The sequence below is a fragment of the Zonotrichia albicollis genome, chromosome 14, assembly GCF_047830755.1.
Source record: "Zonotrichia albicollis isolate bZonAlb1 chromosome 14, bZonAlb1.hap1, whole genome shotgun sequence".
Lineage (NCBI taxonomy): Eukaryota > Metazoa > Chordata > Aves > Passeriformes > Passerellidae > Zonotrichia > Zonotrichia albicollis.
The window spans coordinates 15,859,176-15,886,742 of record NC_133832.1 but is presented as its reverse complement, the minus strand read 5'-3'; the positions used below and the strand labels follow the sequence as shown (position 1 = coordinate 15,886,742).

General features: G+C 47.8%; 1 protein-coding gene across 1 annotated transcript; it reads right to left on the bottom strand.

Moving 5' to 3' along the window:
- Positions 1 to 4,402: 4,402 nt before the first annotated feature.
- TBX22 (T-box transcription factor 22) lies at positions 4,403 to 11,335 on the bottom strand. The gene is made up of 8 exons (XM_074551490.1): positions 11,018 to 11,335; positions 10,799 to 10,922; positions 10,397 to 10,498; positions 10,019 to 10,193; positions 9,637 to 9,801; positions 9,402 to 9,466; positions 9,239 to 9,324; positions 4,403 to 6,530 (listed from the first exon to the last, which is right to left on the bottom strand). Exons 1-8 carry the CDS (start codon positions 11,151 to 11,153, stop codon positions 5,935 to 5,937), a joined length of 1,449 nt encoding a protein of 482 aa, XP_074407591.1. The 5' UTR covers positions 11,154 to 11,335; the 3' UTR covers positions 4,403 to 5,934.
- Positions 11,336 to 27,567: the final 16,232 nt, after the last annotated feature.

Sequence of the window (27,567 nt, the reverse complement as noted above, 5' to 3'; positions counted from 1 at the left end):
ACTGTTCCAATCTCTATTTTTATTAGCAATATTGATAACGTTAGAAGAAATACGATACAGGAAATAGCATATCGACTTTGATTAATTTTACAGTATGACCTTTAACGAACATAAAGGAAGAATTCGGCAAAGGGCTGGAGCTAAAAGTGTTGCTGGTGAAGTGAGACATGTGGTACCTGCATGTCCTGAGAGGGGCAGCTGGATATTCAACATGTATTGGGCTCCATGGAAGAAATATTGTTGATAACCAAATTTTTTGAAGACTGTGCATTCTCATCTTTAAGTTTATTAACACTTCTAGACATAATGGTTTGCTGCAAGAAATGAAGGTATTGGTGTAAAATTAAATTTGTTTATTTTGCACAGGTAGTGGTGATAAAACCTTAGCTGAATATTTCTAGGGATAGACATGTGAAATGCTTTCATTGCAGGGAGAAAAATCCCTAATTGCAGCCCCAAATCTCAAGTCCTGTTAGAGGATGGGACCTTATTGGATTAACTTGAAGGTGCCTTTAATTGTCCCGACAGCTTTGGAGGGCACTGGAGCCTCCACTTCTTGCATTTCATTGTGTGATATTTAATAGTAATAATAGTAATAGTAGTAGCAATAATAATAATTCACTATTATATGGGTATGAACCACTTAGCATTTGAAACATTGCTTTGTATCTGGATTTATGCTCTTTTTTAAGTTTAAAAGGCACTCAGCACAGAGGTGGTGATGTTGAAGATAAACCAGTCCAGCCTTTTGGATAGCACAGTTTTGTCCTGGGATTGAAAACTTGCATGAAACGCAGCCTCAGCCCCAAAAATTTATCAAACTGCCTTAAACCTACAGGGTAGCTAAAGCATTGTGTGATGGTTTAAACCACCGAGTTCTTGAGATGATGTGGGCACAGCAGGATCATGGTTCAGTGTTTAATATCCACCAAACCTGCCTAAAAAAAGGATATTTCTGCTGGTTTCAGGATGCAGGTCCAGGGGCAAGGGATGCAGCAGCTCATCTGACGGACCAGGAGCTGAGGGCAGAATCCATCGCTGAGCATCAGCTGAGGAATTTCAGCAGTAACTCCAAGTCACCACGCAGGTCCCTGACTCGCTCCTTCCCCTGGAGCCGAAGGTTTCATTCGGGGCCTGACTGGAAGCAGATGGACCTGTCAGGGCTCCTCAGGCAGGTGAGCAGAGCGGGTGGATGAGCTGTTAAGTGTTCCCAGCTGCTGGGCAGGGCCCCGAGGAAATTGTTGGAGCTGGGACCCAGCTCCGAGGTGAGATCTGGAGCCAGCGCCAAGAAGAAAAAAGTGAATTTCTCTAAAACGCCATTCTCTGAAAACCTGAAAGAGCAAGGCTTTTGAAATAAGAGAAAATAGCTGAAAATATCTGCAAAATGTATCCAATATAACTTCAGACTTCAGAGAGCCAGAAGCCATCCTCAGCTCCTGCCCACATCTCTGGTTTTGTTCAGGATCTGCCTCCTTAGGCAGCAAAAATTATTTTTCTGAGTCTTCTCCCTATCGCTGGTGTTTCCCTCTCCAGAAAGGTCTTGACTTTTACTTGCTGCTTTGTGTTGTTTGATTTATAAGCTCAAGGGGTCCTTCTCAAAACCTGGACTCCTTCTTGTACCTAATTGCTACAATAAACTGAAAACTTGGTGCTTTAGGAGCAGCAGTCTGGGAGGAAATGGTTTGATGGATGGAAGTAGACGATAGGTCCTTCTTGGGAATGTCACCAAAAGGACACAGCGGAGAAACGGCTTTATAAATAACTGCAGAATTCAGAAAGTCCACGAGCTTGGGGAGACCAGAGCTGTATTAAGCACAAACAGCTTGCAGGGCAATTCCCAACATCTGCAAAAGTCCTCTCAGCCCCTGTAATTCCCAGCAGCCTCGACTGCTGCATCCATCGGCATTCGGTCCCTGGGCCGGCAGTCTGGGATGCCGTGGAAAGGGATGCCGGGAGTTTGCATCCCAAAAAGCAAATAAACCAGTGAAAGAAAGGGTGATTAACAAGTCAAATCTTTTATTCACATTGTGGGGAAGGTATTTTTCTTTCTCCTTTTGGAAATTAATTTATAAAAAATCATTCTTGATGCTTTGAAAGCTGTTTTTCCCGGTGGGTGCAGTGTTGGTGGAGCATGGAGTGGGCATGGATGGAGCATGTTCCAAGCAATCCCATGGTTCCTCTCATAGCTCCAAGTGATACAGCAGTAAAGAAAATTATAAAATTCATCCAGAAAATGCCAAGGAATTCACTTCACTTGTGGCACTGCAAAGTGCAGCTACAGTCACCAGGAGTTGTGAATGCATCCCCCTGCACCCAGAACCCAAAATCCGTCTGGGATGGGCGAGTCACTGTGGCACCAGAGATTTTATAATTATCTGAACCTCTCCTTTAGCTTCCTGAGCTGAGTTTTATGAGTCACCACAGATGTTGTGTGTTCTGGGGGACAACCAGACACCCAAAACAAAGAGGAAAGGGCACGTAAATATTGTGGCTTCATCTGTTTCCAATAGGCTGTGTTTACATATTAATGTGCAATACAAATTTGTAAACATGAGCATTTGAAACTTTTGGAGGAACCGATCCCGGCCTTTTCCCTTTCTGCAGCTTTATTGGAACAACATGTCCCCGGCCCCAGCCACACATGGACATGGTTTCCATACTGGATGCATTTCAAATGGTCTGGGTGCTTATTTGTTCTGCTCTATCTTGCTATCCAATCCTCGTTTGCTTTGCATAATTGTGATACAAATTATCATCTAATTACAGCCCCAACCTCAGCAGATCAAATGTAAACCGAGGCACTTCCATCGCAAAAAGCGACATCCGATGCTCCCTCTATGCCTTTGGCTTCTCCACTAGATGGATTAAATTTGGGTGAAACCAGAGAGTAAACTGCACTTTGATTAAAAATATTATTGCCAGATATTTTGTCCCCTTGGATTTTAAATCCACCCCCGTGTCTGAGCACCGAGCCCATCCCATGTCCCAGCGCTGGGCGCGGACACGGCACCTCTGGAGTGGCAGATTTTACGTGATGAGTGCTACAAACAGGCTCAGATATTCCCAAATAACTGCAAACTCCTCTTGTGAAAGGTCAAATGACTAATAGCTGAGATTGTTCAGCAAGTTTCGTCTTCTATAAAAACCCTTTTGTTTTTCTCCCTGTTCCCATTTAAAAATAGCACTGTAATCCTGAGGTGCTGCTTGTGTTTGCCCAGTAAGTCCAAAGAATTGTGAACTTTGAAATGGCCACGAGTTTTCCTGTAATATTTGTGGCAAGAAATACAAAGCAGTACGTGATGGAATTGTATTGACAGGCACATGGTCTTGCTTGAAATATCAACCTCAGTTTGCCCAGTTTCACATTTAATAAATCATATTGATTAATCTGATTTATTCTCTTGAGTTCTGCCACTCAACTGCTAGCGGCTGTTTTACAAAGGACCTTGAGAGTGTAGAGTGCAAGTTAGCTACTTTTTGATGCACATTTATATTAATATCTAGGCAAAACCATCAATTTTATAGTGTGAGTGAATCAGCTGAGTCACTGTTATGGATATGGAAAATATTCCTATGCCAGAAGGGCCAGGGAGATCAGTCTGCTCCAAGGTGGCCTTGGTGGCACATGGCAGAGAGCTATGACTGCTTGAAAACACCACCCAAATCCTTTTTATTTGTTAGACTTTATTTCTTTCCTTTTGGAAGTATAAAAGCAGGAGGTAAAGGCAAAGAAAATGGAAATAACCCTCAGATAACGCAGATCAAGCAGCTCCTCTCACGCCGTGCTGACCTCTCACACAGACAAATTGATATTTCTGGATCTGCCTGATGAGCACCCTCCCAAAGTGTGGCACCCCTGGGACACACTCAGACCTTGCAGGGACCAGGCTCTGGGTGTGTTTTCCATGTGGCTGTGATGAGGGAGGATGGTGAAACCTGGGATCCTACGGGACCCAGAGAGGCGCTTTGAGATCCAGCTCAATTCCACTGGAATCTGCCGAGCATCATTCCTGGTGGAGCAAATCACTGCACCAAAAATATCTCTCCCGGTCATTATCAGTCACATTTTTAACCAGACACTGATTTACTGGATTACAGCTCATGGCCAGCAACTCTGGAATATCTTATGCGACCACAAATATTTGGAAAATTGGAAGTTCCCCATTGCACAAATCCGTGACTGATCAGGAAGAGCCTTCCAGCTCCCCAGGAGTACAACCACATGTGGGGGCTGGGTTGTGGTCACTCAGCTGGACAGAGCCTGGCCAGGGCCAGCAGTGGACTTGCTGCGGGAATTCAGTCACCACTACCAATGTTGGAAATAAGGACTCCCAAGGAAAAAAAAAAAGCTTTTTCTTTTTTAATAAAAATAGTGAGATAAACTGCTAAGAAACAGCTTGAGAAAGCAGGTTTGTTCATTTTTACAGTTGTACAGACCATTTATCACAGTCCCTCATTTCATACTGGAGTCACTGGGAGCCCTGTGAACACCCACATCAGGAAAATTAAGGAAACCAATGTTGTCTGAATTTTATCAATGTCTCATGAAATTAAAAGTGTAATTTTTGTTAATTTAGCAGCTTTTGATATTGCTTGTTCTGGTCTGAAGTTGTTATCTGTTGAGGATGAAAATAAAATCAAAGCTCTGGTATCACTTTTGATTCTTAAACCTGTGCCTAATTCCTCTATATTGTGTGTTGTGCTTGAAAATACAAGATTAATCCCAAAATAGGGCTGGTCCCAGCCAAGCCTAATTTTCCAATATCTGCTATCTCTCAAGTGATAAATTTGACTGTAGGTAGAGACTGAACATCAATCAAATAAAGAATAAAACCTGTGTCCTGATTTATTGTGAGTTACATGGCACCCTTGGGAGCTGGACATTATTTACAGGAATAACAAGAATATCCACAGGTTACAAGAAAACAAACAGGAATTTTGGAAGGAATGGAAAATCTCATGTTCCAGGGCCTGTAGAGTTGTAATTCTCCATAAAGGATCCATGGTCTCTGTGGGACTGAGCCAGGAACATCCCTGCCCCTTCCTTTGGGCAAGGCTGGATGAGATCCCGCGTGGATCTTCTGTGTCCCTTGGGGCTGAGAGCTCTGGGTCACAGGATTGTCCTGCAGGGCTCCTGGGGGTGTTTCATCCCACACAACTCTCTGAGATGTATCCTCCATGTCCCCAGCATGGATCCATCTCACCATGGGAGAGATGTGTGAGCCCATCCTGTCCTTCCCACCACGCCATCGATGCTGGTGCCACCGGAGGGTAGGGCATGGAAAAGAGGGCTCTGGGCCACTCCTGCAGCTTCTCACCCCATCCATCTTTCATCCTGCCTTTCTTTAGCCTGGCAGCAGATACTTGGATTTAAGGTACTGGATTTATGTCCCCACCCTGATAACGGAGGCATCGGGGTCTTGGAGAATGAGGGACTTTTATGTCATTAATTAGGACCCATTAGAGCCAAAAGAACTTAAGAACAAGCTCAAGTGCTTGGCCAGATGTGGCTCCTTTGCCAAGTCCAGGTCCTGGAGAGTCCCTTTGAAATTAGGGATAAAACTTGCGTGGGTGAGCAGCAGCTCCCCAGGGCTCTGAGCTAACTAAAGGCAAGCAAGAGAGAGAAAACAGAGCTGTAGAAATACAGACATCAATGTCCCCACTTGAGAGTGCAAATAGTAAAAAGGTGACTGACAGTTTGCTCTTAACCTACAACTGTGACATAAATGTGGCCAAAAGGTATCACCTCAGGGTCATCTCAAACCCTCCACCCACCCAACAACACAACACTCCATCCACAAAACAAAAGGATTAAATGCCTGCCCATCCTGCTCCTGTACCATGCAGCGTTTCAGAGTCAATAACTAATGAGCCCCTGGCTATGAAAGGAGGAAGGACTTGCTTTACACAGCTCAGAAATATTCTCTGATCCCACTAAAGGCAGTGGTTAATTGTGGGGTGCCAGTTGGAGTGATTGCATCTGCCGTCCCTCAAAGCAGCCGGAATGCTGTCACTCACTTTGAAATGCCCTGCTGCATTCATCAGTCTGGATGGCACAGAGAAGTTATAACCATACAAGCCATATGGAGGATGTAAAGAACAATTAAGTGCTTCCCGAGCAATGGGACTTGATGGGAAAATGTTTCCAGATGCATGTAATCCATACAGCATTTGACCAGCAGGACCGGGGGCTTGTAGGCACTGAGCGTTTAAGTCTTCGGCTTTGGCGTTTTTCAGGGAAGACAGTTTGGGCACATCCACCATGAAGTGGGGTAAAAGGTGTGGGTTGGTGGCTCCCAGTTTTTCGTGGCTCGGAAGGAGGAGCGCCTGTTGTCTCAAGAAGCTCGTGGGGCAGATCTTGTAGTAGAGGGGCACGTTGAGGGGGTGCAGGAAGCTCTCGGGGCACGACAAGCCCAGGCTGCTCGCGGGCAAGTGAAGCGTGGGAGGGGAGCACGATGGAGAGAGCAGGGGGTTCAGAGGAGAGGGGGTCCCACCGCTGGAGGCCACGGGAGAAGAGCTGGAGCTCCCACCTGGAAAGGAAAACAGAAATCATCCAGGCTGGGCTAACTGGTGTCCACAGCCAAGCAATCCTTGGAGGACTCCTGCTCCTGCTCCAGATCTCCCTGCTGTCGGTGTCTATCCAAACACGAACCCGCTCCAAAGACCAGCTCCTGGAAAACGGGAAGATCTATCCATAAATGGTTATTTCTAGCTGGTATTTGTCTAAAAACAATATTTACACATGTCCAATCCCATTCCTTGTACCGGGATCATGGTAAATGCAGCTCCACAGACACCTGGATCCATACCTGGCTGCACGACCGATAACTCTCCTCGCTATACCCACACATTTCAGGTTCCCTATTTTTCATGCAAATTCCAGACAGTTTTTTCCCTTGGATATAAGAACAAAAAAGCATATTCAGCCTAATGGAGAATTTTTTGTACCTTCCTGCTCACAGGAATTGACTCATTTCACTTGGCTTCCCAAGCAATTTGAAACATTCCCCTGAATGCTATCGGTGTCTCCAGAAATTCAAACTCACAAGTCATGTGAACGTCCTCCTTTCTGGAAGGGATGAATGAACACTTTCAAAATTCGGGAGAAAAGCAACCCCAAGGAGTAAAAATGAAGCAGGGATGGGATGGCTGCTCTGAGGTGGGAATGGTGCTGGGAGCAGCCGGCCCTGGTGCTGCACAGATGCTGGTTTCATCTCCCGCCTGCAGAGAGCCAAATGTCTGCTGCACACTCATTACCGAATTCTTCCAGAGGGTTCCCCCCTCCCCCCACTTTATTTTAATTTCTTACCAAAATCACAGGGAAAGGACGTAAGGGAATGTCGATCCATTTGTGCTACTATTTACATTCAATTCCTACCAATACAATTCCTGGCTGGGATCTAATCTGACTTGACATGCAACCAGCGATCCGAAATCAACTGTAAAGCTGAACCATGGCTGCTGGTATAGCAAATCTTAAAAAAAACCTTAAAAACACAAAGATTTTGAATGTGATGCAAATTAATTTCCAAACCTGCAACAAGCAGAGCCTCTCACAGGCCAGCTCTTGATCACAGTAATCCGGGAAGGTTTTGTGGCGTGAAAATCTCACCCTTCCCCTGCTGATGTCAGTGGCTGCTTCAGTCCTGACTTCAGCAGGGCAGGGTCCAGTCCTCTCTCCATGGACATTTCCTGATGTCCTCCAGGGCTCAGGGACTTTGGGTCACATAAAATACAGGACTGAGCTGATATTTGTGTGTGAGGCAGCGAGGGAACCCCTACGTGGCTGGATGCAGCAGAGCAAAGCAGGGTCAGTATCTGCTGCACTGAGCAATAATATCACACCCCGAGCAATAATCTCACCCAAATTCCACAGCAAGTTTGGGAATGGGGATTGCAGCAGGAGCAGATCAATGAGCAGGTGTTTTCTGCCCTTCCTATTAGGCTTAAAATAAAAATTCTATGGCCAATTTTTTCTTCAGCATGTTGATCCTAATTCCTTTTAATTTACCTCCTGGTTTTAGAGCTTTGGGATTTCAGTTTTACGGCTTTTCTTCAGAAAAATATTTTATTAGTAGTAGAACTGCAGATTTTGTTATATTTATATCGGTCTAGGAATTCCATCCTGAAGAAAAATACCAAATAGATTAAACAAGAAAAAAAAATCCAAAAATCCCAGGCAGCTGTAATATTATATCATATATGTACAATAATATTTTAGTGTCCTTAACATTGCAGTTGTTGTGGTTTCATTCCTCACGCAGCTCATCCACCACCTCCTCTCCCCCGGCAAACAGGCTCAAAAGGAGCTTTTTGCCTAAGATATTTTCTAAAAAAAAATTTAATAAAAAACCTATTCATAATACTAATAAAGCTGCTACTACTACCACCACCAATAATGATAATAATTTTAGTTCTTTTTACAACTGATAAACCTCTTAATTTCTCCGAATCGGATTTCTTTGTGCTCTCATTTCTACGCCTGCAGAAAATGAATTTTTGCTGTGATTTTTGCAGCATTTCCCGGCAGACCCAGGGGTGACTTGGTGCGTCCCAAAACTTTGAAGAGTTCCTTACGTAAACGAGAATTTAACTCGCGACTTTAAACCCAACTTGGAGGAGTCCAATGTGCAAACGAGCTGTTAGTTTTTCCCCTTCGGCGCTATGAACAATCTGTTTTCAAATATTACTTTCTGAAGCCGTTTTTCTGGGAAAGGGCTGTAAAGGACCGGTTGCTCTTGTCAGGATGAAGGAGAGCATTTTCCCAGAAAATTTGTCCTCCTCTTCTCTGTATTTCTGTGCGACTGCTTCATCCTAAATACCAGATAATTTTATTTTCTGTTGCATAACGCGTTTGTCGGCGCAGAAGCTGCCGCTGCAGAAAGCACGGGCGGTCACCACCACCGCGTTTGCAGTTGATATTCCCAACCCGGTTGGAAGCAATTAGTGTGACAGGATCAAAGCCGGAACAACCCGACTCCAAATTAGCCTCCTGCACACTCAGATATTTTTTTTCTGCCCATCCAACTCTGATTTCAGCCGGGGGCTGGAACAGCCCGCGCCCTCATCCTGTTCTTCCCGGCTTCTCGCATCCACTTTCACAGGAGTTTTATCCAAACCAACCCGGAATTAACTCCCCCAAAAGCGGAGATTCGTTTTCTGGGCGCGCCTCGTTATCTGCGATGGTTCGAGCCGCCCGAGGGGGCTCCGGGAGCGGCAGCGAGCGGGGTTCACTTACCCTGGCTGTCTGCGCCGAAAGCCTTGAAGTCCAGGGCGAGGGGGGCTCTCCACGGGTAGGTCTCCAGGAGCCCGTCCAGGACCCCCCTGCGGGGCGAGAGCGCCTTGAGCGCGGCCGCGGGGCCGGGGGCGCGGGGGGCGGCGGGGGCGGCCCCGGCCCTTACCTGTTCCTGCCGGGGTCCCGAAAGCCTTTGGCGAAGGGATTCCTGTCGATCTTCAGCTTCGTGATCTGCAGGGTGAAATCGAGGGGCCATTGGGGAGAGGGGCGGGCTGGGAGCGGTGGCCGCGGCCATCGGGTCTCTCCATCCCTCCCCGGATCCCGGTACCACCGGGGCTCTCTCTATCCCCCCGGCTTTCGGTGCCATCGGGGCTCTCCATCCCCGCCCCTGCTCCTGGTACCTGCTGGTTCTGGTAGGCCGTGACGGTGGTGAATTCGGTCTCCTGGAAGGAGAAGGTCTGCACCCCCTCGGCCGGCAGCGACTGGATCTGCGCTAGATCGAAGCGAGAATCCTGGGCGATAACGTGGACGCGGGGCTTGTACTTGTGCATGGACTGCAGGATGATCTGTGCGGGGGAACAGGCGGCTGAGCCCCGTCCCTCTCCGGAGGGAGAAGGGCAGGAGGAAAACCCGAGGCGAGGCTCAGGAAGGTCCCAGGCCCGAGCCCCAAGGCAGGAGGGACCGGCACCCGCCCTCCCCGTGCTGCCCCCCGATGATGCTCCGCACCCCGGGGTGCTGCTCTGGCCCTGCCCGGCCCCCCCGGCGGGGCTGCCCCACACCTACGTGCCCCTTGTCGTCCATCTCGTTGTTGGTGAGCTTCACGCGGTCGAAGCTGATGATCTGCCTCATCCAGGTCTCCCCCGAGCAGGGCGAGTCGGGGTGGATGTAGAGGCGCGGGGTGATGCACGAGTGGTCCGTGTTCCCCGCCACCATCCACTGCGAGCTGTGATAGACGTACCTGGCCCGGCCCGGGCCGCGTCAGCCGCCGGGAGCCCGTCCCCACCTGCCCCCACACCTATAGATTCTATAGGTGAGTGAGGCCCCCAGCATCCCTGCGTGACCCCCGTGTCCCGCTCGGGTCGCAGATCGCGGCCATCAGCGCAGGACGGGTCCGGAGTGGGTGTGGGAGTCCCGCCCGTCTCCCCGTACCTGTACCCGTACCTGTATCGCTTGGAGTCCACGGGCACGACGTCGATGGCGATGTAATATTGCTGCAGCGGCTCCAGCCCCTTCACCTTCACCCGGACCGACGGGAACATCCTCCTGCGGGCACAGGGACAGCGGCTGAGCGAGAGCCGAGAGCGGCTGCGGAACTGGGAACGGGCGTCGGGAGAAGGGAAAATCGAACTCAACGAAAATAGCGGGAAAAGGGGCGAAAAAAGTGAAATACCTGAACAGAACAGAGAAACTCGAGACAACGAAACAAAATAAAATAAAAAGCCCAAGAAATAACACCGTCCCCCACCAGAAAAAAAAAAAGAAAAAAAAAGAAAAAAAAAAAGAGAAAAATAAAGAAAACCAAAACGGGAAAGCAAAGCCCGAGCGAGGCGGCGGGGCCGGTACCTGCCGGCCTTGGTGATGATCATCTCGGTGCCGATGTCGTGGAACCTCCTCCAGAGCTCGGAGCCCTGCAGCTCCACCTGCACCCCGCCCGCCCGGCTCTCGGCACCGGCCTTGGGCCGCTTCTCTGCGGGGAACACAAAGGGCAGGAGGGGCTCGGGAGCTGCCGGGGCCGGGGGCCGCCCTCACCGCCCGCCGTGCCGGGCTCCCTCCGCTACCCACCCGCCTCCGGCGCTCTGCGGGCCGGCCGGCAGCCGGGGCCGGGCTCCTCATCGCGACCCTCCGGCACCTTCCTCTTGGCCGAGCGTCCCACCAGGGCTTCCACCGAGAAGGCGTGAGCCCGGGAGCTGAGCGCCATCCCCCGCGGGCTGCCGGGGGTCCCCCCGGGCGGCAGCGCGGCTCAGGCGGGCGGCGGCGGCTCCATCCCGGCCGGCACCCGGCGCCCCTCGCCCGGCACGGCTCCCGTCGGGGGGCAGCGGCCACGGCGAGATCCTCTTGCATCCAACTGAGTCAATAGACGGCTGCAGCCTCCTCTGTTTGTTTTGGAAACTGGTGGGAGCATAAGAAACATTGAGTGACATTTCATGGGAGTAACGGGGGGGGGGGGTTGGAGGGGGAGGGAGGGGAGAGCCACAGGGGTGGGGGGGAGAGGGGGAAGAGGAGCCGGCCCCGTCTAGGATCAATAAAAGAGTTACTGTTCTCCATTAAATTGTAAAACTCAAAGAAATTTGACATAATTGCACACTAGGGGCCACTTTTCCAACAAAAGTGCAAATAACGTTTAACCAGAACCAGCGCAAAAGGGGAAAAGAAAAAAAGGAAAAGAAAGGAGGAAAAGAGAGAGAAAGGAAGAAGATTAACAGAAAAGAAGGAGAAAAAGGAGAAAAGGGTAGAAAAAGAAGGAAAAAGGCAGGAAAAGATAAATAAAGGGGGGGAGAGAAATAAAAGGGGGATACAAGAGAAGGGAGCCGTGCCCCGCTCCGCCCCCGCCGCGCTGCCCCCACGGGCCGGTCACGCGTGGCCCCTCCGGTGTCCCCGGCTCGACAAACCCGGTGCCACCCCCGGGCTGCGACAGCGCCGGGCAGCAGTTCCGGGTCTGTGTCCCGTTTTTCCTTTGCTTTTTGTTTGTTTGTTTGTTTTTGGGGTGTTTTTTAAGGCAGCCCCGCCCGCTCCGCCAACCCCCCACCCCCGTCCCCGGCTCCGCTTCAAAGCGCGGCCCCGCCGCCCGCAGCAGCTGCGCTGAATTAGGGGCAGAAATCCCCGTTTTCCAGCCGGAGAGTCCCGGGAAACTCCTGCGCGGCCGGGCAGGGCAGGGTCGGGGCCGGGGGGCTCCGTTCGGGACTCTCAGGTGCGCAGGGAAAGCGCTGCGCGGGCTCTGCGCGGCATTTCCACCCCCGCCCTGCCCGGGCTGGAACCCCCGCGCTGATTTATTTTCCATGCGGGAACCCTCCCCAGAGCCGCAGCAAGGGGATGCCGGGGCTCAGGTGGGTTCTGGGGAGGGGAGAGCGGTGTCCCCGCTGAGCTGGGGGTGTCCAGCCCCCCTGGCCCCGCAGCCTTTCCCGGCACCGGGGAGGTCAGCAGGGATAAATGAGCCTTAACGGGAAAAAAATGTGGGAAGGGATAAAATTCACAGGCCAGCTGAGAAAGCAGGTTGAGGAGAGGGGAGCTGGCTTTGGGACCGGCAGGGGAGGTGCAGCGTTCCATTCTCTGCTCCCAGGTGCTCCTGGAGTGGCAGGGACACCCTGGTGCATCCAAAGGTTTCACTTTTCAGAATTTCTTGCTCTGTTTGTTAGAGCTGCTGTCCTGTGCACACATTCCCGAAGTTTGGGCTGGCAGCAGGTTGTCTTTGCGGAGAACATGGAATGGTTTGAGTGGGACTTTAAATCTCATCTCAACCCATCTCCTGCCATGGCAGGGACACCTTCCCCTACCCCAGGCTGCTCCAAGCCCCATCCAGCCTGGCCTTGGACACTTCCAGGGACCCAGGGGCAGCTCAGCTTCTCTGTGCCAGGATTTGTTCTCAGATGTGTATTTAAATTGCCCCAGCTTCTCTGTGCCAGGATTTGTTCTCAGATGTGTATTTAAATTGCCCCAGACTCACATTCTTGTTCCCAAGTCCCCATCCCAAGGACGCTCCTTACTCAGCTCAGGGTGGGCATTGCCCATTGATATTAATACACATTTATAATTACCTGTACCTTTCTTAGCACACATTTACACACCAAACTCCTGGCATATCTCACTGGGACAAGGATTTGACCAGGGAAAAGATCTCAGAAGAAATGAAGGGGTGCAGATACAGCTGCCAAAAGCCCAAGCTCTGCATCCAGCCTGGACACCTGGTTGGAAGCCACCTCCTTCTCCAGCTGCTGCCCCATTCCAGTGCCAGTTCTGGTGTGGGCAACGCCTGCAGCCTGACTGGGGAGTGGAAAGTGGCTATCCCAACTTCCCAAAGTCTGATAGCTGTAATCTGAATTGTAGGTGTTACTCCATCCTTGTGTTATTCCATCCCTCCCTGGATCTCCATCAGCAGTGGCCTCTGGTGTGGTTTTGTTTTGTTTCCTACAGGAATGTCCAGGTGCTCCTGCCTGTGGGACAATGTCCAGCCTGCTGCCCATCCTCTGGAATGTCATTGCACAGGATGATGGTTCACTGTCCATGGCAGGAGGGCTGGAACTAGATGTTCTGTCAGGTGCTTCAAACCCAAAGCCTTCCATGATCCCTTGTGGCAAGAAATGGACGGAGAACCGGGCAGGGGAAAGAAATTTGGGGTTGTCTCTTGCTCCTAGGCAGGGTCAGCCCCACCTCTGCAGGTTTAATTCTCCTTACAAAGAGAAATTAATCAAATTTTATGAACATGTTCATAATCAGAAGAGCATAAACTCATGGTTTCGAGGTGACTGGCAGGTCCTGGCCAGCATTGATGGAAGCCAGCTGAGGGCATGGAGTGTGAACCTTTATCTCTGCTGACATGACATATTATTAAAAAGTATTTCGAGTAATCTTTGATTTCCTCAGCATTGCAACACATTTCAAGAACTTGGCCGGGGATCAACTGAGCCTTTTTAATTTCCTACACTGAAAAATAAAACAAAAACCAAGCCCGATTGAGATGATATAATCAGGAACATTTTGAGGGTTTAGGTCAAATTAATGTGTCAGAGAAGGGTTTTCAGGGGACTTGGGGAGCTTTAATCTGTCAAAGGCTGACTCAGAGCCTGCTTGGGCTTTGTAATCTTATTGTCTTTATGGAATTATGGGATGGAATGTCCTGAATTACCATCATCAGAGAGTCTAGCAAATAATCAGTTGGCATAAAGTTCAGAATAACTAAGTTAATTTTAAAGCAAGTGTTGCACAATATGCCAGAAATGTTTGCTTAACTTGGAAATGATCTTTTAATGCTGTCCCTTAATGTGTGAAAGCACTCAGGTAACCTCCAACCCCAGCCTGGTCCAGCCACTTTTGGGGCAGATTTTAGGAGCTGGAACTCTTTTCAAGCCGTGCTCAATTTTGCCAAGATTTGTTTTGCATTTACCAAAACAAAAGAAAAAAAAATAAACAAAGCAAACCAAATCTGCTTTTTGGCTTAGGGGGGGGTAATATTTTAATATCACCTGAACTCAATTATGCATCTAATACTTGTCTCTTTTATATCTCTATCCATCATGAATTTATACAGAGCTGCAATTATAAATTTGGTATGTGGACATATTTGGTTCTAATGGATACATTCAAGGATTGTTCAGGCTAAACTCAAGGGTGGTTCATTCTTTGCTCCACAAATTATTAGGAAGAAAATATTTATGCATTTAATATTTTGGAAAATCCTGATTTCCAGCCCTGCAGTCTCTGATCAGAGAGGTGCAGCCCCATTACTCAAACCTGGCTCCCAGGAGAGCCTCAGCCCCTGGGTTCTTCAGGGTTAATGAAGTGATGAGTAGTCGAGTTTACAACTGGGTGTGCATGCATCTCCCTTCCCACCGGGTGTGTGTGAGGTGGGACACTCTGAGCAGTATTTTGGGTGGTGTAGCTCCTCTCCTCTTGCAGGGAGCAAAGCAGAGGATCCTGGGCTGGTCCCATGTTCCTGAGTGCTCTTCCCACCCCAGCCTTGGTGGCACCAACAACATCACCCCTTTAAAACTCTTTCCTCTGCTGTAAAAAAGCATTTTAGGATTGATTTAACCCTTTTTGCACATGCTGGTAGCTTGTTACTCCAGGCCTCACATTCAAGTTTCCTTTTTTTCCTAGATTCCCACCCTTATTGCTACCAGTCAATAAAATTGGGATTTTTTTAGATCCAAATCCATTTGCTTGTAAATGGAACAATGCCAGAACAGTTTGGGTTGGAGGGGACCTTAAAGCCCATCCAGTGCCACCCCCTGCCATGGGCAGGGACACCTCCCACTGTCCCAGGGGCTCCAAGCCCTGTCCTGACACTTCCAAGGCTCCAGGGGCAGCCACAGCTGCTCTGGGCACCCAAAATCTAACATATAAATATGTAATAAATATAACTGAACATGCTGCCTCACATCTGCCAGGGGCACACCTGCACTGGGAAATGCAAGTGAATATTCCATTGTGCCAATAATGCCCTTTCCTTGGAGGGAACAAAATAAATTTATGGATGAGATTGTGCCACAAAGAGCTGCCATGAACCACGAGGGAAAGGGATGGGAGGTTTGTTATGGGAGGGTGCAAGAGCTGGAATTAAACAGTTTCGGAATGCCCTGGAGAGGCTGCAATGGAGAGGTCCTGAGGCAGCTGAATGACCCTTCTGGGGGCTGGAAAAACACTGGGTTGTGTTCTACAGGAGCTGCAAGTGCCAATATTCAGCTTGAATTTTTGTAAACGAAACCTCCATTTCACAGGAGTCATTAACTAATTAGTCATTAACAGATTAACAAATATTTCTTTTTCCTAAAAACCTTTCAAACAGAAACTGCTGAAGACTGAGGGATTCTTGGCAGAAAACACCCGTGGTGGTGTGAAACACTGCTCAGGAGATTGTTTTCCCTGACATTCTCAAATATCCCATTCCCCAGCACAGCTTTAATTTCATTCCATCATTATTTTGCCCCTCATGAACTTTGAGGAGCCTCTGTTCTTCTGTGGCTGTGTCTTCTCCCCATCCCTGCTGGGCCTCTGGGCTGACTCCATCCAAACCAGGAGGGGATGGCAGGGTATCCTTGTCCACAGGGCAATCCTGAATTCATTCCATGGCCAAAATGACAGATCTGAGCAAGAAATGAGCAGTTTATGGTGGTGGCCAACCAGTGCTGAAGTTTCTTGGTTGACCTCCTGAACAGGTCCTTCACCTCCGCGTGCGCCGCATTAGTTAAAGATAAATTAAAATAAATCTCTGTTATGTTATTTTATACATAACCCCCCCCCTTGGGTGTGCACAGGGAATAGGATTAAACCTTAAGGAAATGATTCAGTGAAGTAAAAACAATACAGACAGCATTTGGGGAGAGTTAAATCAAATTAGGGCACTCGGATCCCTTCAGGATGAGAGAGGGGTGGGCGGCGTTCACCTCCCGTGCAGGGAAGTCAAGGAAGGGTCAATAAAGCCCTTGTGGGGTGGGTAAGGATGGGACACAACGGGACCTGTCCCCACAGGAACCTCCTCCAGCTGTGGCTGCTGCCCTGCTGAGTTCCTGCAGGACCTCCAGTGTGATGTAACGGGACCTTCTGTGAGACATCTCACTGCAACCTCTGAATATTGTCTGGAAAAGCAGATTTCTCATCTCTGTGCTGTGAGGAATGTTTTTAGTGTGGCTTTTCCCAGCCCAGCTCCTGGTTTTTGTTTGTGGTTGTGCGGGAGAATGAGGAGAATCTGCCCCATCCCCTCTCCAGCCACCAGCCTTCCATCCCTCCAAGCAGCTCTCCCACCACTTTTCCTTCACCATGGCTTCTCCACAGCTGAGAAACAAACCCAAGATCTGTCTCCTTCCCCCTCTAAGTAACAGGGAAAATTCCTGATGCACTGAACTTTTCTCATAACACTTAAGGAAAATACTTAAAGAATGTATAATAAGGGGGGATTTAGAGAGGTCAAAACTCAGCACATGGATGAAGTAAAAAACCCTTAGAATTGCACCCAAGTGAATCCTGTCTGTCTTTACCTCAGGGAATGGCTCCAGAGAGCCTTCCACAGAGTGGACACGAGCCTGTCTTGGAGTTTGGCTTAAAAATCACAGAATCTTTGAGGCTGAAGAAGATCTCCAAGATCATCAAGAGCAGCTTTTGACTGATCACTCCCACGCCCATCACATCATGAAGTGCCACATTCACATGGTTTTTGAACACCTCCACTTCCCTGGGGTGCCTCTTCCAAAGCTTAACCACTCTTAGAGTGCAGAGAAAGCCAGGGATGGGCAGGTTTATTCCTGCTGCAATTTCTGGAGCTTGTTCTGCCACCAAATCCCCATGCCTGCACTAACTTTGCTCCCCCTCACTTCAGTGAGTCCAAACACGGCGTGCTGATTTATCCCAGTCCCTCTATCTCCAGTGAAAAGTGCTTTTCCAAGGGCTTTGTTTCCACTAATTTCTCTTCATAGCTGCTGTCTCTGCCTCACCAGCTCTTTTCTGGCCCCAGGACATACTGAAGGCTTTTCCATCCTCCCTGTGTGCAGAGATAAACTCAAACTCTGTCCTTAAACCAAGCCCACACCTGGGTGAGACAGCTCCTCTTTGTTTTGCTATTCTATCCTTGGTTAATGCAGCTAATTATGGCCCTAAATGCAAATATAGAGGGATGAGAATGAAACCTTGGAAGAGCTGAGGCACTGGGGAGAAAACACAATAAATTAAGAGGTTTGCAAGGAAGCTTTCATTCATCCTCATGGTTTGGAGTTGTGAGCTTGCACTCAGGCTAGGAAGCGCCTTTTGAAATTAAGCAGAAAAGATACAATCTTAATATTCCATGAGATGTGCCAATACAAATATCTGTCGGCAGAGATGTAAAATAATAGCTTTAAAAGCAAGGAAGAGAACCACATGAAGAGTTGGGAGCAGGGTGATGTCAGCCCCCAGCCCAGCGAGATATTCTTTGTGTTGGAAATTAAAGCCGCATGAACTCCCTGTGCAAAGCTGGGTGAGACTCTGCTTTCTCAGCCACCCCCTCGGGGAGGATGGGTATTATTTTCTGGTTTTAATTTTAAAATCATAAATAAATGAGATTGACTTGCCACCTAATAGCACTGAGTTGTGCAAAATAAGGGTAAAGTCTGTCAATTAAGTCTGTCAGTGGCTGGTGTTGCCGCAGCAGAAGAGAATCAGAATTAGCTGTACTGGTCAACAAAATTCAGTTTCATGAGGAAGAGGAATTCAGCTCAGGGAAGAGGAAAATCAGCCTCCATGGTATTATCTCCCCTTCCAAAGTTTCTTCCTGGCTGCACTGGGTCACAAGCTATGGAGTGTAAATTATACAGCCCAAATCAAACTCTTTTCTGCAATAAGGAGAGAAGAAAACCATGCAATGATTTAATGTACAGCTCAAGCTACGGCTTTCTCTTGTTTGGGAATGTGGACAGTTGTGCTGAGATCCCCAAACCACTCCAAGCCATGGAAATTAGCACATAACCATCTGGCCTGGTGGCTCAACACCTCCCATGGCCGTAAATTCAAATCCCAGCAACCTTAGCAGGGGATTTGCTCCGAGAAAAGAGCTGAGTCCTCGAGTAATGGAAAAACAAGGTGAGCTGGGGAGGCATCAGGAGAGCTGTGGTTCCAGGAGGGAGCCAGCTCCAGGCAAGCATCCCTTGGCTTTCAGCAGGGACAGGGCTCTGCAGGAGCAGCTCCTCTTTGACTCTTGGTGTCCCATCCATGGCTGAGCTCCCCAGACCCTTCCCTGGGACCCACCAGCTCACCCAGCTCTGTTCCCTTGGTGTTCCTCCATCCACCAGGATGCTCTGTCCCAGCTCCAAGACTCTGTGCTCAGTTTTGGGGTCACAGAGCCACTGTGGATGTGAGCAGTGCTGCCAGCTGTGGTTTCCCATCCAGGGTCTCCAGGACCCAGGTGTGTGGGTGTTTGAGGAGAGATCCTCCTGTGTGAAATGTGAAATCCTCCACTGGGAACTGCAGGGCTTTCCCACCCTTGGTTGGAGCCCACACTGCAGAGTGGGAAGGTTCAGAGGGCACAAAATCATTTTCCTTGCTGTGTGGAATACACTGATCTTAGTTCCTTGCCTTGTGTGGGTTTTTAGCTAAGCTGCAATTAAAGATCAGGAATACGGATTTAATATCTCCAACTGAGAGCATCTGCCTCACCAATGAATACTCTGCCCTGCCAGCCGTGGCCAGAAGGCTGAGCCATGGTTATGGCTCACCCACAAAAAAAATTGCTTTTTCCTAACCTTCAAGACCTGGAAGTAGCAGCTGAGTCTGATTTCGGCTCTGCAGCAGGTTTTACCCATGGAAGGCCGTGTACTCCTTGCACATCTGGTTGTGCTCAGGGGGATGTTGCCTTTCAGTGCTGCTCAAGTCTAGCTGTGCCCCTTTAGTTCCTGGGTAAATTGTCCCTTTCCCTATGGGAAAGCCAGTGGAACTGTTTGGAATAGAATTATTAATTCATTAGCATTCCTGTGGGTGAAGGTTTAGGATGAGCTGGGCATTAAACCAAGCACCAGGACAGGTTTGGCTTCTCCTCCAGCAGTGCCACCAAAGGCAGGAGGTTGGAAGACTCCAATGCTGCCAGGAGAAGTTGTCTGGATTTAAAAAATCCCATTTGGACCTCAGTCTGCCCTCTCCTTCCCCTTTCTCCTGGGACAGCAGAGCCCAAGTAGGGCAAGGGGAGTTCCCATAAACTGTAGGGAGATGAACTCTGCTTTTCCCTGGATTTCTGCCTGCACTCGTGCATCTGCTCAGAGTTATTGTCCCATGTTCCACAAACTTAAAGCACTTCCATACTGAACAGAATTCCTCCAGTTCACTGCAAAACACAACAAAACTCAGCCCCGAGGATGCCAAAGGCTCCTGCTCTGCACATCCTCCAATTCCCAGCCCCAGCAACAGCAAACTCAGGGAATCACTGAGGGGCTGTGAAAGCTCCAGCTGCAGCTCTGCCTTGTGCAGGAGGGCAGGGGAGAACCCCAGGCTTTCCCTGGCTGTGCTTTCCTGAGGGATTTTGCTGGCGTGGCTCACACCCTGAGCTGTGGGATGGAGCAGGACCAGGGATGCTCTCCCGGCATCTCTGGGGCCAGGGCTGCTCAGAGCTGGAGATCCCCACTGGACATGGGGCAGGAGCTGCTGCCAGAGCTCTTTGCCTGCTGGAGAAACCCAGCAGGGTTCAGTGGGCAGCGCCTGATGGATCCCAGCTGGCTCAGGGTGATCCTTTCTCCATCTAAAGGAGCATCCATCCCTCCCTCCTTCCCACAGCATCCCCTGGCCCGAGGTGCTTTGTGTTCCAGCTCAGAGTGGAGGTCAGAGCACTGAAAAACGGGTTTTCCTCAAATTGTTACAATTCAGCTCAGAGCAGGGTGGTGGTGCTGGGTTGACAGTTGGATTTGATGATTTTTCAGCTCTTTTCCAACCTTAATGATCCCAGGATTCTGGGAGATGAGGAGTGGATCTGCCCTCCTCTAAGTCATAGAGAATAAATACACAAAACACAACCCTGGATTTTTTTTTTCCTCTGTAATATACAGCAAGATGAAAATGCAACCAAGAGAATTAGTAAAAAAATAATAATTAAAAAACTCCTGTGTCCATGGGTGGCAAATAGAGCTGGGTGACAGAAAAAGGGGTTCCCTGGATCTGTGGGTTTTCCTTCCCAAGCTCCCACAAACCCTCCCCCAGATCCCTGCAGTTGCTGTGTGTGCGAACAACCCCGAGTTTGAAAACTCTGTTTGTTTGCCTTCCCCCAAATCAAGAACACATTGAGGATGATTTGCAAGACAGAAAAGAAAAGCTTTAATTTATCAAGGTTTCCACTCAACAAATAACATGGGATCCCTTTTCCTATAAGGACACCTGCGAAGCTCCTGCTGGGATCCCAGCTGGGATCGGGATCTCTCTCTCTTGGGCATTTTCTAAGTCCTAAAATTCCATAAAATTTAAAGAGAGAAAGTTAAATTCAAACCTGTTACACTTTCCAGCTCGGGGTCTGTGCCTCCAGTTGGAGCTGAGATCTCTGTAATCGAGTGAGGTTGAAGGAAAAATGATACTTTTAAGAATTTTAGTGTTTTCCTCCTCAATATCCCAGCTTTGCATCTGTCAGCTGGGTCCTCCTTCCCTGGAGGAGGGGGAAATAGGATGGGTGATTCTTATTAAAGGCAAAAGGAACTGGGGGGGAAAAAATCAAGGGGAAAGTGTAACTTAGACTTTTTAAATTTAGATTTCAATTGTCAAGAATTTCAATTAAGTTTTTTCAATTAAGATTTTTTTATGTATTAATTTGAAAACTAAAATAAGTGGAATTAAGCCTCTCCATGAGTCCACTTCCTCACATCATCAGAACAGTTCCACAGACAGTTAAAGAAATCAAACTACAAAATATAATTAGTGAAGATCCCATTGTTCATTATTTGTCATGTTTTTGGTTCAGTTCTGGCTTTGATTTGTGCCAAATTTGGACTGGCACAACCCCAGCACCCAGGCATTTGTTCAGCTCTGGCTGGCAAAACCCATCCCAGGGATTTTGCACCACTATGGGAGGGAATTCCCTGAGCTCAGGGATGGAAATTTGGGGTTCCCCCCTCTCCAGCCGCCTCCTGGCCTGTCTGGGATCTATTCCTGTCTATTCCTGCAAATAATTCAGGGAAAACTTAAACCCAGCATCTCCTACAAAATAATTTTGCTGTTGTATTTCAATCAGGAAAAGCATCAATCCTATGGAATATTGTGTTATATCCCACTGGATTACACATAAATATTTACAATAAACAGGTTCTGATGGCAACTTCTACCCCTCTGACTTGTGTTGGGTGGAAGATTCCCTGAAATCCAGGAAATTTTTCCACCAACAAATCTAAATGTACCCGAGTGTTCTAGTACCTTTGAAAACCATGGGGCACTCAGGATTTTGCATTCCATGAACAAAGGTACTGAAACCTGGCAGAGCACAAATGATCCTGCAATCCTTTGTTTGAGGAGGGAATATTTCTTCCCCCACTCAGAAAAGCCCTACAGCCACAAAACAGGAGGAAGAAAGACTTCACAATTAACCCTGGCTCAAATGAAGAAGGATTTTGAGTTCATTTAGGTCCCTTTTTTTTCCCAAAAAAAGCCATATCACTTTACATTTATAATGTTGGTATCATCCAGTACTTTAAATCAAATTATAGCTGTATCAGGCTGCTTAACAATGTTTCTTTTTAATTAAGTTTACCAGTCCCAGATGCATTTTTTTTTAAAGAAAGAAATTAAACAAACGTAATTAAATTACATGACAGGGGTTAGGTAAGACAGCAAACAGCCCAGCAAAAAATACAAGGATTGATAAATCCTTTTGGATACTCACATTTTGCACTTTCCCTACACCCTGTAGTATTCCAAGGAGCATCCTGGAATATCCACAGCAGTGTCCAGAGCCCTCTCCCTTACTTAAGGATCACAGATATTTTAAAATCTTGCTGCCACAGAGATTTTAAATCAGAGATATTTTAAAATCTTGCTGCCACAGAGATTTTAAACGGCTCAGAAAGCTGCTCAGAAAGCTGAGTATCCATGAATTCCCATTAATTTCCCTGTGCTGCAGAGCATCAGATCTGCCTGATTTGGGGACTCTCCTGCTGGGGACTCTCCCCAGAGCATCCCCTGACATCTCAGGAGGATGATAATTTTCCTCCATAAATAATAAATAATTTTCCTCCACCCTCCAGCAGCACATGGAGCAAGGGAGAGCTTGGACAGGCAGGATCCATCCCCATGGGATTTCAGCTTCATGGGATTGCTGAAACAGCACCAAACTCAGGGTTTTGGGTGGTGCTCATGCTGCAGGAACTCCTTATTCTCACTTAGATAAAGGAGTGAGCACTGCCCAGGAAAAGGCAGCTGCATTTTCACTGAGAAAATGGCACTGGAAATAGGGATGAAGGGAAAGGAAGGGGAGCAGGGCTGGGCAGTGGGTTGCACATGCAGACCTGGAGGGATCTGTGTTTTCCTCAGCTCCTCTGAGCCCACACCCTGGAGCTGGGCTGAGCTCCCAGGAGGGCACTCACACCCAGGACACCCCATCACTTGAATTTCTGTGGTTGAAACAGCACAAAAATGCCCAGAGTGTCCATTTTTAAAGGACACAAAGATTGCCAGGATGAGGGCAGGGGGGGTTATGGCATTGAGGAAAGCCCTGTGCTTGCACACCCTTTTCCAAGGAAGCTCTGGGCACGACCCATTGCATCGGCTGGAATTTTCACCCTGGACAAGCCACGGTCACACTGAGATTACTGGGATTTTTATAGGGGTTAAAATGGAATAATCTCATGGAGGGAGCAGCAAATCCCTGTCTCCAGCCCTGCAGGAAGCAGAGGCACGGGAGCAGATGAGCAGAGCCCTGAGAAGCTCGTGGAGCTGGGAGATCCAGGTGATGCCAGGACAATGTGCCATCCCCACGGAGCCCTGGGCGCGCACGGGGAGCAGCTCCCCATCCTCTCCCTGATCTCCCCGACTCCTGGATCTGCATCTGGGGCTGCAAGGATGAAGTCAGCCCCGGAGCTGCTACGGGCTGGAAGTGATTTCACCGAGCTGCAATGCACATGGATTAATTCCAGTACTGTAAAGTCAACATGGGTGAACACTGGCTACATCACAGCCTTCATTACTGGGGTCTGGAGCGGCTTTGGATGAAGTAATTTCCCTGGGGTTTAGCACTTCCAAAACATATAGGGCGTCCTTCTTGGATTGGCCTGGAGAGGGGTGCCCCCCCCTCACAGCCACCCCAAATTGGCCTTTATCAGTTGCACATGGACCCCTGTGACTGCGAGGGGCTTCAAACGAGGCCCAGATGGGCCGTGGCACACGATGCCCAAACACCGGACACATGGAATGAGGCTCAGCTCGAGTGCACACCATGGATGTTATTAATAACAAATGAGACAACACTCCCAAATGGGCCTTCAAGTGGGAGAGGATGTGGGATGAGTGGGGATCAGCGATTCCTCCATCCTGCATGGTCAAATCCGCTCCTGGAGGGTTCAGCGCTGGGATTTTGGACACCGGGAAGCCAACGCTCATCAGGCTGCTCAGTTTGGAGTTTTCCAGATTTGAAGTGAACCCTTCCCGTGCAGGAGGTGTTTATTTTGTCTTTTTCCACCTCAGTTATAAACTGGAACCAAATCCTTGTCATGTGCAATTTGCTTCCTTAGCAAACAGTTGTGCAAATGTGACTCAGTTTTGCCTGGGCACCAGAATTTGCTCCCAGATAGAATCCCAGGATGGTTTGGGCTGGGAATGACTGTAAATCCCATCCAGTTCCAAATTCTGGACAGCTTCCACTATCCCAGGGTGCTCCAAGCCCCATCCAAGCCAGCCTTACACAATTCCAGGGATGGGGCAGCCACAGCTTCTCTGGGAACCCTGTGCCACGGCCTCCCCACCCTCACAGGCAGGAATTTCATCCCAATATCCCAATATACCATCTAAACCCAACCTCTGCCAATTTAAATTCAAGTTCAGCTTCCTGCATGAACCCCTCCACAAAAAGCAGCTTCACCTTCTTCATTTGGCATCAGGGGCTGGATGAAAGAGGCTTTTAAGGGTTAATAATGGGGTTCCCCCCATCCCCTAATAATCCATTCTCTCCCAAAAATTCATTCACTTCTTCCTTTCACAGCTCGATATTCAGCATCAGCATCCAGGTCCTGGTTCCCTGAAAGGGGACAGAGATTTTGAATGGATATTAGAAAAATTTCTTCAGGAAAAGGGTTGTGGAGTCCCCATCTCTGTAGGGATTTAAAATCCTTGTGGCTGTGGCACTTGGGGACATGGGCCAGTGGTGGCCCTGGCAGTGGATGGGCTCTGGGGATCTCAGGGGGCTTTTCCAGGCTGTGGGTGCTGGGATTTGGGGATGGTAATACAGGAACTTTGAGGTGCTCGCACTGGGGGTTGGGGCATGGTGGTTCAGGGGTTTGAGGGTGATGGCACTGGGATTTGGGGGTGGTAACACAGGTTTGGAGGGTATTTACACTGAAATTTGGGGAATTTTAACACTGGGATTTGGGGAATTTTAACACTAGAATTTGGAGGTGCTGACTCTCAGATTTGAGGGATATTAACGCGGGGATTTGGGGGATTTTAACACTGGGATTTGGGAGATTTTAACACTGGGATTTGGGTGATATTAATGCTGGAATTTGGGGGACATTAACCCCGGGATCTGGGGGATTTTAACCCTGGGATTTGGGGGTGCTGACCCCAGGCTATCGGGTGGTACCAGCCCCGCTCACATCTTGCGAGCGCGGAGTTTCCCGCACAGCCCGGGCCGATCCGAGCCTCCCTCCTGCCATCTGCAGGCGAGTCCCCGCTGTTCCTCAGCTCCCGATTTCACTCCCTGCAGCATCCCACACATTTCCCTGCATCTGACGCGACGGAAATATAAAACCCTCTGGTTTTCGAGGAAATACAGTTTTCCAGTGAATCCCAAAGGGAGCATGTGCAGCCCATCCCATCCCATCCCATCCCATCCCATCCCATCCCGTCCCGTCCCGTCCCGTCCCGTCCCGTCCCGTCCCGTCCCGTCCCGTCCCGTCCCGTCCCATCCCATCCCATCCCACTCAGCCGAGGGGAGGCAACACCACCTCGGGATTATTTTCATGATTGGAAACAAGGATTTCTCCTTCCCTGTTTTCTCTTGTGGATGCCTTCGAGTTGGAACATGGAATTTCCTCTGAAACTCCAGCAGGGTGAAGGGGGTTGATTTTCTCTCTCTTTTCCAATAAAGAAAATATTTTATACAAAATAGACGCATAAATTCTAATCTTAAAATAAATAATTCCCAGCAGTTCCAATGGCATCGCTGGCATTGGGATTGGGATGGGACTGGAGCTGCCGACTCCTCTCATGGTGACAAAAAGCAGGGACAGACCTCAGGCTCCTTCCCAGTTTCTGTGCTGTGTTTTACTGGAAAATGTAGAAAATTAATTAATTTTCATGGAGTATGGAGGAGAAAATTTCACCTCGAAGAGCTGCTGACTCCCAGGGTTTATTTCACTGTGGTTGTTATTTAATTCACGTTTTAGAAAATCATCAATAATATTATCCCGCTCTTTAATTACATATTTGAAACCGTGTAATAGAGAATCAAAGGGAAGGGAAACATTCTGATTTAGTTCCTAAGTGAATGGTTTAGCAGTTTTGCAGTCACAGGGAATGATGATCCCGGGGGATGAGTGAAGCCACAGCAGCCAAGGGAGCTCGGATGGGGCTGGGAGAGCTCAGTTCTCCCCTTACCCCTCCTTCCCTCAATCAAAATTCAATAAAATAATTATTTTTAAATCACCCGGGAAATTTTTAAACATTAATTTTCATTGGTTTTATGTTAAGGCACAATATTTGCATAAAATTCCTTTTTCATCCAATTTCATTAGCACTAATTACCAGGAATATTCTGGGATAAAAATGGTCATTGTTGCTTCCTAAATGATTCCTAAAGATTTTTCCTAAAATGCATCCACATTATAGGAGCTTTTTTGTATAATTCTTGTCTTTTAAAATAAAATTATTACACTTTTCTCCCTCTCCTCACTTCTTTTTCTTCCTGACTCTGGACTTCCCAGTGTGAATCTGAATTAACTCCATTAAATATAATAATTCAGACAAAAATTACCCTGGAAAGAACCTGGGATCACCCTGGGCTTTCTCTGTCTATTCCTCTACATTTCCTCTAAATTTTCATTATTATTTTTTCTGATTATTTTATTGACTATTTTTCAGATCATTTTATTGATTGTTTTGCTGATTGGAATGGAAGCTGCTCATTGCAATAGGCTGGAGGAGGGGAAGGAACTTAAGTTTTGGTTAGACCTGGCCCAAATCAGCCCTAAATCTTAATATTACATTTTTAGGATCTGTCTGACCAGCAAAACCCATCTCCTGCTCCTTGATTCAATAATTAATTACATTTTTATTTAATGTTATTTTAGTCTAGTCTAATCTACTTTATTTATTTTTATTTTACTTGTCTATTTTCATTATTTTATTTTCTTGCATTTTTCCCTTTTATTTTCCATTAGATGTTTTGTTTGGCTCTGTTTTATTTTATTTTATTGTATTTTATTTTCTTATTTATCTATTTTGCTTTATTACTTTTAATTTTACTTTTATTACTTTATTACTTTAAAATTTTTCTATTTTATTTTATTTTATTTTATTTTATTTTATTTTATTTTATTTTATTTTATTTTATTTTATTTTAATATATTTCCCTTACTCTGCAGCTGATTCTCCCCCCATCCTGGCAGGAATTGCTTCATCCACTGCAAAACCATTTCCCAGCCTCCTGGAGCTGCACAGAGCCAGGAGGGACAAAGTTTTGGAAAACTCTGATTTTCTTCTTGTTGTTTTCCTAATGGATTCAAATCCCTGCTCTGAAGGGCAGAAGAATAGGGAACTCCCTCTGCCCTCTCCCAGACAGCCCCAGCTGAGTAAAATATTCCTGTGAAATATTCCCATGTAAAATACTCCTGTAAAATCCCCCCCTTCTCTTTCCCAGCTTCTCCTTCCAATGATGGTTTGTGGCTGATCCTGAGGAAACTGAAATAATTTCCCCTTATTCCTATATTTAAGAAAAAAAGAAACTAAAATAAAATATTGTTTTTATCCAATCCCTGACC

Bases quoted from the DNA above. Each gene is read 5' to 3' on its own strand.
- TBX22 (XM_074551490.1), bottom strand. From the start codon at position 11,153: ATGGCGCTCAGCTCCCGGGCTCACGCCTTCTCGGTGGAAGCCCTGGTG. The intron at 10,499-10,798 runs GTACCGGCCCCG...CTGTGCCCGCAG, and splicing joins ATCATCACCAAGGCCGGCAG to GAGGATGTTCCCGTCGGTCC. The intron at 9,802-10,018 runs GTAGGTGTGGGG...TCCCCCGCACAG, and splicing joins AGATGGACGACAAGGGGCAC to ATCATCCTGCAGTCCATGCA.